At 46.6% G+C, this 9623-nt stretch overlaps 2 protein-coding genes across 6 annotated transcripts; both read left to right on the top strand.

Annotated features, from left to right (window-relative positions):
- Window positions 1-1010: 1010 nt before the first annotated feature.
- Window positions 1011-3838, top strand: LOC119337822 (putative wall-associated receptor kinase-like 16). 3 transcript variants are annotated; one of them, XM_037610042.1, is made up of 3 exons: window positions 1011-1232; window positions 1329-1449; window positions 2219-3838. In XM_037610042.1, exons 1-3 carry the CDS (start codon window positions 1144-1146, stop codon window positions 3677-3679), a joined length of 1671 nt encoding a protein of 556 aa, XP_037465939.1. In that variant the 5' UTR covers window positions 1011-1143; the 3' UTR covers window positions 3680-3838. The 3 variants fall into 3 exon arrangements, with proteins under 3 accessions (XP_037465939.1, XP_037465949.1, XP_037465948.1); XM_037610052.1 differs by lacking the exon at window positions 1329-1449; XM_037610051.1 differs by lacking the exons at window positions 1011-1232; window positions 1329-1449 and adding an exon at window positions 1513-1907.
- Window positions 3839-5326: 1488 nt separating this feature from the next.
- LOC119337836 (cytochrome P450 85A1-like) lies at window positions 5327-8273 on the top strand. Of its 3 annotated transcripts, none has more exons than XR_005163643.1 (8): window positions 5327-6142; window positions 6340-6523; window positions 6618-6697; window positions 6784-6946; window positions 7020-7126; window positions 7352-7470; window positions 7555-7730; window positions 7897-8272. XR_005163643.1 is itself a non-coding variant. In XM_037610074.1 (8 exons), exons 1-7 carry the CDS (start codon window positions 5399-5401, stop codon window positions 7664-7666), a joined length of 1509 nt encoding a protein of 502 aa, XP_037465971.1. In that variant the 5' UTR covers window positions 5327-5398; the 3' UTR covers window positions 7667-7704; window positions 7897-8273. The 3 variants fall into 3 exon arrangements, 2 of the variants coding, with proteins under 2 accessions (XP_037465971.1, XP_037465959.1); XM_037610074.1 differs by having other exon boundaries at window positions 7555-7704; window positions 7897-8273; XM_037610062.1 differs by having other exon boundaries at window positions 7555-8273.
- The last annotated feature ends 1350 nt before the right edge of the window (window positions 8274-9623 follow it).

A 9623-nucleotide genomic window follows, 5' to 3' on the forward strand; every position in this document is an offset into this window, starting at 1 on the left:
CGGCGGCGCGGCACGCGAGGAGGCACGCGCGTGGAACCGCCTACGTGCATGCGCGCCTCGGGCGCCGTGATTGGCGGCCGACATGCCACACGACGGGTGTGGGATTGCGTGGGGTCGGGGGGCGTGGGGGTGGGGCCGGCGCGGCGCGGAAGACGACGCGTTGACTGCGAGCGGCCGGTTCAATTTTTTTCCCTCCCGGGCGGGCGGCCTGTATTCATATACGTATACCTCCGTCTGTTTTTTTTACGGGCGGGCGGGCCGGCGGGGGAATCTTTTTTAAAATATGTCCATCCTACCCTTTGTTATAAAGGGGTATTGGGCAATCTCAGCCCTCCTTGTGTTTACAGGGGGGTCTATCGAAGCGGAAGTGATTAAACTATTCTCTCTTTTTTTTCCTATGAGGAGGCGCCAAATTGGGATTTGGTGGGACATAAGACTTTCATTTGTACTTCAGATTATCGCTACGATCTCGGCAATTTGTTAATTAACTGTTTTATTGATTAATGAAAATGGATAGTATTTTGTCTTGTTAAAGGAATACTCTTTTCTTTTTAATGAATTCGGCAAACTAAACTATATATGCACACTACAATCACATCACGAGGCACACTCAAGCCGAGGATATTGACAATATGGTTCGCAACCACAGGGAATTATCGGAAAACGGACGGTTGCTGTAAAGAAGCTGTCAAACACAGTTGATATTACTGAGAGTAAATTCCACAGAGAGGTTAAATGCTTAATGAAGACCAAGCACAAGAACATAGTACATTTTCTGGGGTATTGTGCTGACACACAAGGAAAAATGGCAGAATATGAGGGGAAGCTTGTCATGGCAGATGTACGAAACTGGTTACTCTGTTTTGAGTTTGTACCCAAAGGGAGTCTTGAGAAGCATATGCCTGGTAGCATCATAATCTATATCTTCCATATTTATTTACTCTATTACATTTTTTCCGTCAATCTAAACTAATTCATAAAATACAAAATCCGTCTCTTTCGTGTACAGATGCATCTTGTGGACTTGAATGGAGAGAGCGCTATCGAATAATCAGGGGAATATGTGAAGGCTTACATTACCTTCATGAGAAGCGCATTCTTCATTTGGACCTTAAGCCTGCTAATGTCCTGCTTGAGATTGGCATGGTACCCAAAATTGCTGATTTTGGTCTCTCGCGGTGTTTTGATGAAGGGCAAACCCGAGCTGTTACTCAACATCTGTGTGGATCTCAGTAAGCCAGCATGTTGCAAGCTCTTCATTTTGGTTATTTGGGACTTCACGTTTTTTTTGGGCATTCATTGATCAAACTTTATATGATCTTCCCTAGGGGGTACTTGGCTCCAGAAATCTATAGAGGGCACATCGCATTCGCGTCAGACATATATAGTCTTGATGTTATAATCATGGAGATACTGACAGGAGCAAAGGGATATTTTGAAGAGGAGAAAGTAAGAACAATTTAAGCATTTTCTTTATTGAAAGGGATTTTCTCCCCTGATTTCATTGAAGAAACCAAAGTAGTTTTTTACAGCCAAAACGCTCCTCCACCAACAGAACAAACCAAGTAGGGAAATGGCACCTAAGCTACCAAACAGCAGCTAGAAAGGAACCTATGCTGCAAGCTGGAGACAAATAAGGAGAAACCAGGCAAGGTAGAAAAACAGAGGAGATAACACTCAGACTAAGGTTCTGAAGAACAGCACTCAACAATTGTGTTGTACTAAGCACAACCGGTGGATTTTAGTTGTGCATGGCAATAAATCAATATGCGGAATCAAAGTTCATCCTTCGTCAATTTATATGTGAAAAATTTATTGCTCTTAAGTCATACTATTACATAACTAAAGCTATGGAAAAGACATCAAGAAGAAAGAGGGATTTATATATTTCTTGGATCAAAATACAGGTAATAAACCTAGGAGTAAAGTTATGATAATTTATTTCGGAAGTTATCTAGAATTGCTGCTAGCTATCATGTGTCGAGGTATTTGACCTATTTATATACATATGCAATCTAATTTGGTATAGTTATGATGATTTAATGTTCTATCATTCTTATGTGTCCGTTCAGGTCCATTTTATAAAAAAAAGATCACCACATTAACAACCATATGTTTTGCTTTTTGTGATGTTATTTTAAGCATATTTTTCTTTTTTGGTTGACCGCCTTGTGCAAGTATGTAAAACAGATAGTAACTCATGATTGCTACTTTGTAGGTAGTTGAAAGTTGGATGAATCGACTGGATCAGGCACCAGAGGGGCACACACAGTTAGAACAAGTAAGAGTATGCACTAAGATCGGGATAGAGTGCATGGACTTGGACCCAAAGAAGAGACCAGTTGTGCAGCACATAATTGATAGGCTTGATAAAACAGCAAGAGCTGACTATTCATGCCAAACTGGCATGAGCAGTTCACTAGCCGAGCTGCAGCCAAGCTTACTCGAGGAACAGTCTGAGAAAATAATTGGAAAGCTTGTAGCTGAGAGCCTTATAAAGGATATCAATGAACGCCCAGAAACGGAAGATCACTGCCAGCAGGGTCAAGAAAATGCAGATCAATGGTCATTACGGGAAGCACAAGATACGGAGCGAAAGGTTAACCGACCAGGAACAAGCATTTTCGGCTCTAAATCTAGCTTCTTGGAGAAGCTAAAAAACTTGAATATCTTTAGCAGGAAAGCACGCAGGAATTTCGTGAGGAATGGTGGCTCACACCTACAGAATGTCAGGGGCCTAACGATTTTCACAAAGGCGGAAATACAGAAAATCACAAAAAACAATTCAGAGTTTCTTGGTACCGGAAGATTTTGTAAAGCCTACAAAGGAACTCTTCCTGACAATACCATGGTGGCAGTTAAGACCTTTATCACGCTAAGCAATAATAGTCTGAGGCGGGAGTTTGAGGTGATAATAGAAGTCCATAAAGAACTGATCCACAAGAACATCCTCAAGCTCTATGGTTGCTGCCCAGGGATGGATGTTCCAACGTTAGTGTTTGAATTTGCTGCTAATGGGAGCCTCGAGAGCATTGTCCATGGCAGTAAACAAAAACTTCCTTTAGACTTGCGCATTGACATTGCAATTGGGTTTGCAGAAGGCTTAAGATACATGCACTCCTACGCAAATTATCCCATGCGACATGGTGATGTCAGACCGAACAACATATTTCTCGATGACAAGTTGACACCAAAAATTGGAAACTTTGGGCTTTCGAGGCTTTATAGTTTAGAGGAGATGAGGCTACAGGCCTCTGAATCAAGTGATACACGCAACCAATTGATGCTGCATAATATGGGTTACATGGACCGAAAGTTCATGCAAGATGGACATGTAACATTAAAGAGTGAGGCCTACAGCTTTGGAGCTATTCTCTTGGAACTCATTACCAGGAAGAAGAACATATTTGATGAAAACCGCATCCTCGTCGATGAGTACCGCAAAGTTTATGAGAGAGAAAAGAGTGGACGAGCAATGTTTGACAAGGAGATTGCAACTGAAGACAATATGTTCGCCCTGGAAGAAATTGGCAAGGTTGTAATTGAGTGCCTGAAAGAAGACAGTAAGGAACGACCAGATATGACGGAGGTGACGGAACTACTTGTGATGATCAGGAGAGAGAGGAGGCTCGTTAAGGCACGCAATAAGGCGATTACTACTAGTGTTCCATATGTATAGTGGGTGACCACATTGTTCAACCAAATGAACTAAAAAGAATTCAAGTCAGGGTACCAAGGCCAATTGCATTCGTACGTGGATTGTGTACACGCCGTCACAAACACAAAAGGACTTGAGAATTTATTTTATTTTCTGTTCTTTTTTGAAAAAGAGGCTGAAACCCCCGCCCTCTGCATCATGTGGTGCACACCGCCATAGGGATGAACTTGAGATATTATCTGTTCAGGAAAAATGTCCAACTTGGATAACCAATGAGCATTAGAAATTGCGCATTGCGCAACAGCACCTGCACGTTCCTGAACAGACCTCGCACGTGCAGATAACCCGTGCACTCAGGCCTGGATTACGCACTGAACTCGCCGGCATATGTCTTTGTGCTGAAAATATTCCACGCACATTTAACACTCACGATTCCAAGGGCAAGGGGAACGCCACATATCATGCGTGCATTCGTAGTGGAAGCGAAAAAGAAAAGCTTTTGGTGACAATCGTACCACCCGGATCTATGGTGACTTTGATCCCCCTCCTTTTCTCCACCCTTGAAGAAATTCCACGCTCGGATTCTTTTCTCGAATAAGAATAATTCTTTATGCTCTGAATAACACGGGCTCGAACCGAGGAGTGTGGCCAATATGCAAAAATTCGGGAATTTCAGATATCCTTTCAGATTTTTCAAAGTTCACTTAATTTTAACTAATTTTGATTAAATTTAATTTTTTTTGAATCGTTTTTATCTGGCTCGAAATTCTGGGGTTTAAAGTATACCCACCAAAATATAATCAAAAAATCTATTGAAATTACTCTGCATGATAGCTCATTAATCAGATGAACCTTGAATCTGGTCATCATCAATCAAATATACTCCCTCTGTTCCTAAATATAAGACCTTTTAGATATTTCAATTTCTTATATTTAGGAACTGAGGGAGTAGAAAAGAGAGCAGTAATCTCCTCCGTGTCTACTTTTCTTCGTCAGCTCCAGTACACTAGTAGCTGCTCTCTCTCTCTATCTATCTATCTCTTTGCGGGAAAGGAACTTTCATTAATCAAACCAAGTGGTTACTTTCACCAGTAGCTACTCTAGCAAAGGTAGGTTAATCACACGAATGCGATGGTGAACACGAATGATATGATGATGCATGATCGAAGGCCATATGCGGCCCATAGATATGCGGGCGACAAGTCATCACTGGTTAAGTTAGTGGGAAATTGGCTGGGTTCCTCTTCCTCGAGATACTCCTCGACTAGACCAGAATATGCGGCCGTTGAGTCAATGGGAAAACACACAACTCAACTAATAAAGCTGACTGAACTTTGGTTCGTGCTGGTTGGTCATGTCTGCCTGCCTGCCTGCCTGCCCTGGAAGCTAAGATCATGACGACACACAGCACTCGCCATGCAAATGGAATGAAACCCGGCATCTCGTCAACTACCCATTTGCATGAACAGCGAGATGATGATACTCATCTTGAAACGCGAGCGAGGTGAGGCCGAGGACGGCGGGAAAAGATGCGATCGATGCAACTAGCGCAAGTGCGGTTGGAATCCATCAGATCAGGTATCCTTCCAGGATCCATCGCCATGATTGATCTGGAGAATGGTTGCACCCGACCGACTCGGTCATATATGGCGCGCGTGCATGCTTGCTTAGATATGCGTGCGTGCCAGCGCCAGTGTGAAATCACATTAGTAGTCACTAGCTCGCGAGCGCCGGCCGGAGATGATGTCGACGATGGCGGAGCTGGCATGGCGCTTTGCGGCCGCACACGTCCTGCTGTTGCCCGCGGCCGTCGGCGGCATCGCCTACCTCCTCCTCCGCGCTCTACGTGCTTCACAACTCCGGCAGGATTGCAGGAGCCCGCCGCCGGGAGGCATCGGCGGCTGGTGCCGGGGCGCGGTCGGGGCGGAGACGCTGTCCTTCCTGGCCGACAACAGCAGCGGCAGGGGCTTCTACCACTTCGTCCACGCCCGCGCGCTCCGGTACGGCGCCTGCTTCCGCACCGTGCTCTTCGGCCGCACCCACGTCTTCCTCCTCTCCTCCCGCGCGCGCGCCGCCGCCGCCAGCCTCCTGGCCGCCGACCCGCCCCACTTCGCCAAGCGCTACGTGCGCACCGTCGCCGACCTGCTCGGCGAGCACAGCCTCCTCTGCACCTCCCACGGCGCCCACCGCCGCATGCGCCGCGCCGTCGCGGGCCTCTTCGCCTCCGCGCCCACGGCCGCCTTCGCCGCCGCCTTCGACCGCCTGATCACCGCCCGGCTGCTGGCCGACGGCTGCAAGGGCCAGGCCGTCGTGCTGGACGCCGCGCTCGACGTCACCTTCAGGGCCATCTGCGAGATGCTCATCGGGCCACGGGACGACACGCGCGAGCTGGAGCAGCTGCAGAGCGACGTCATGGACGTAACGCAAGCCATGCTCGCGCTGCCAATCAGGCTGCCTCGAACAAGGTTCTACAGAGGCCTACAGGTACCCTTTTTTTCTAATGTTTTTACAGTTTTGCTTTTTTCTTTTTACTTTTTTCGCCACTCGAAACCATCACTGTCCGATCTAGATTGACTAGATACCAAGATTCGCGCAAGTATACATGCTTTTAATTACTACTGTACATCACAAGGGAACGATTTCTAGCTAGATTCTTTGTATCAAATTGTTTTTGATGTCAGGCAAGGAAGAGGATCACGGATGCACTGAGGCAAGAAATATCCACGAGGCGAGAAAATGGCCTGAAACTAGATCACCGGGACGACTTTCTGCAGACCCTTCTTCTCAAGAGCCATATGGATTCACCTGAAGAAGCGCTCACGGATGAACAGATTCTGGATAACATTTTGACACTCATAATTGCAGGTACACATGTATGCAAGTCCTAATTTAGTTCTTAACTACAAAGACTTTAAGTTATTTTAGCTACAAACAAAGCCTTGTTTGTAACTGAGTGCAGGGCAAGTGACAACAGCAACAGCAATTACCTGGATGGTCAAGTACCTGGGCGACAACACAGATCTCCAAGAGAAACTAAGAGTGAGCAAGCTGCATATTTGGCCCATGTATGAAGAATAAATTACTTCATTTCTTGATTGCAATTCTCTCTGTATACGTATATGCAGTCAGTTCAGCTGGATCTGGCATCCAAGCACAATGATGCACCTCTTACCCTACAACATCTGAACACCATGGACTACGCATACAAGACGGTCAAAGAATCCTTGAGGATGGCCACCATAGTTTCTTGGTTTCCAAGGGTGGCACTCAAGGACTGCCAGGTTGCAGGTAACTAAACCTCGCTGATTTATTTTCTTTCTCATTGCTGGAAGCTACCATTAACAGAAACAAGTAACAACAGGATTCCACATTAAGAAGGACTGGCTCGTAAATGTCGATGCGAGATCCATACACTATGATCCAACCATCTATGACAATCCGACAGTGTTTGATCCTTCCAGGTTCAATGTATGTATTGTTGTAAGCCTGAAGAAATTATACTCCCTCCGATCCATAATACTTGTCGTTCAAACGGATGTATCTAGACGTATTTCAGTGCTAGATACATCATAGACGTATTTCAGTGCTAGATACATCGGTTTGAGCGACAACTAATATGAATCGGAGGGAGAGGGAGTACTAGATTTATATAGTTTTGTGATATAGACAGATTGATGGTATTTCTATGGACAGGATGATATGAAGCCATACAGCTTCTTGGCATTTGGAGCAGGCAGCAGAACATGCCTGGGGATGAACCTTGCCAAGATTATGATGCTAATATTCCTTCATCGCCTTGTCACAAATTTCAGGTTTCAACTCTAAAGCCAAGTTTCTTTATTTGATGCAAACAGCTAGAGCTGGAGAATAAAACTAAAAAATTCTGATGTTTTCAGATGGGAAATGGCAGACCACGATACAAGCCTTGAGAAATGGGCAATGTTTCCGAGGCTAAAGAATGGCTGCCCAATTCAGCTCACGCCGATACGCAAGGACAAGATGCACTGATGATGCACATCTAGTAAATCTGTCAGGATATGCATCCAGTTATGAAGCTATGTGATTTTCCTTGGTTGTTACATACTCCAACAGATGAAACAAATTCTTAATTCCTTCTTTTGGATGAGCCAAGATCAAGCCTAGCTAGCTGATAATTTCAAAATAAAGTCAAATAAAAGAAAGGGACAATGAAGTGCTGCTGGTCTTTCTGATATTTTTATTGACATGTATGCATGCAGATGATAACTAGGTGCAAGCAGGGCAAACCCTCAGAAATTTCTTTCAAAGCTGAGATGAATTAAAACCAACAGATCATCAAAGTCTCAGCCAATGCAGATATGGATCGGACTGAATCATCAATCAATCTGCATACAAGAAATGAACTGACCAAAGCTGGATTCAATCCAGCATAGTTTCCCTCCCCTATTTAAAAAAGGGTCGATGAAGAATGTGTTTGGAATATGCCCAAGATGCTACCCATGTTCAATGATTTATTTAGTAATGTACTTGAACAATCATGGGCAAGTATGTGACTTGCTTATGAAAGTCCATATTCATCTGTCTAATAAATATTCTAAATAACGACTAAAGAATGAATATTCCAAATAAGTCCCTAGTCTGAACTCATATGACGATTCAAATTAATTGACCAGCATACATATTGATTAATGATCATGTTTCAGAGGTCGTTGAAATACAGATGTCTAACTGTTATGGTGCTGCTAGAAGGAGGGCACGAGAGGGCCAGCCGGGGGCCTTTCTGCCCACGGCCAGGCAAGAGGGAAGGGATTTCCTTCTTAATTCTTGCTTGATTAGATTGATACATCTCCTCTCTTTATATAGAGAGGTTTACTTGACTCCCAAGCAAGGCTTACTTGACCCTTAAGCAAGCGACCCTTATCTCTAATTAACTCTAAGACTAATGGGCCCATTAAGCCCATTACGTACTCTAACACTACACCCCACCTAAACATGCAGCTTGTCCTCGAGCTGCAACCTAACCAACTTATAACCATGACTCGACGCAATACAAACCTAACACCTAAAAACAAGCCTTTTACATCTCGGCTTATTTTATTATTCTCAACCTAAAATGGACTGGGACGCTTTATTTTGGACCCCTTAACAAAAAGTGGACACCATCCGCACGTCGGACGTGCACGTGTACAGCCACCTGGATCCCATGGACACCACCTGGAAAAAAGGAGTGCATGTGTATGACCACCTGAAAGTGGTCGCAAGAGTGACCAGCAAAGGCGCCCTCGCGGCGGTCGGTGGCGGAATGCAGTGGTGCTACGCGGTGCGCTGCTGTCGGTGACATCATGCCTTCTCCCTGCCGGACGGCTGTTGGTTTGCACCGCACAGGGAAGAGTGGAGGGCTTGCGATGGAGAATGACAAGGAGGGGTGCGCCCCCCCAACCGCCGATGTCGCAGACTTTGAGGTCGCTGCCCGCGGGGAAAACAGCATGCCCCCGCCCGTGGGGGAAACCGCATGCCCAAGATCCCCGATGCAGCGGATGAGATCGGGGTCCTTTGCGCAGCGAAGGGCAACTTGGAGGAGCGGCAGCTGCAGACCACGCATCTCCCGCACACACCGACGCGCTAGGAGGCCGCGCGCAGCAGCCTGCAGCCTCACCGCTGCCGACATGTGGCGGGTAGCAATCCAAGACGGAAGCGGTGACGGCGACGGCGGGGACTGGACTTGGTGAAGTGGGACTCCCGCCGGTGCGGTCGATGCGGGGCCGGAGCTGACAGGCGGTGGCTGCTGCAGCTGCAGCGACTGCTGCGGTGGCGCACCGGGCAACGGCAGCGGCTGCTGCGGCGAAGCGCCGGGCGCGGCGGAGGGCCAGGAGCAGCGGGTACCACTGCAGCCAGGGCTGGGCGGTGGTGGCGATGGATGGCAGCTGCAGTGGCCCGATGAGCGCGGCGAAGGCCGCCTGGTGCGGCGGCTGCCACGGCAGCCACA

Source organism: Triticum dicoccoides, chromosome 1B (genome assembly GCF_002162155.2).
Source record: "Triticum dicoccoides isolate Atlit2015 ecotype Zavitan chromosome 1B, WEW_v2.0, whole genome shotgun sequence".
NCBI classification, from domain to species: domain Eukaryota; kingdom Viridiplantae; phylum Streptophyta; class Magnoliopsida; order Poales; family Poaceae; genus Triticum; species Triticum dicoccoides.

Coding starts and splice junctions, on each gene's coding strand:
- LOC119337822 (XM_037610042.1), top strand. CDS start 1,144: ATGGTACCCAAAATTGCTGATTTTGGTCTCTCGCGGTGTTTTGATGAA. Junction 1,233..1,328: donor CAACATCTGTGTGGATCTCA/GTAAGCCAGCAT, acceptor GATCTTCCCTAG/GGGGTACTTGGCTCCAGAAA. Junction 1,450..2,218: donor GATATTTTGAAGAGGAGAAA/GTAAGAACAATT, acceptor GCTACTTTGTAG/GTAGTTGAAAGTTGGATGAA.
- LOC119337836 (XM_037610062.1), top strand. CDS start 5,399: ATGATGTCGACGATGGCGGAGCTGGCATGGCGCTTTGCGGCCGCACAC. Junction 6,524..6,617: donor TTTGACACTCATAATTGCAG/GTACACATGTAT, acceptor AACTGAGTGCAG/GGCAAGTGACAACAGCAACA. Junction 7,471..7,554: donor CGCCTTGTCACAAATTTCAG/GTTTCAACTCTA, acceptor TGATGTTTTCAG/ATGGGAAATGGCAGACCACG.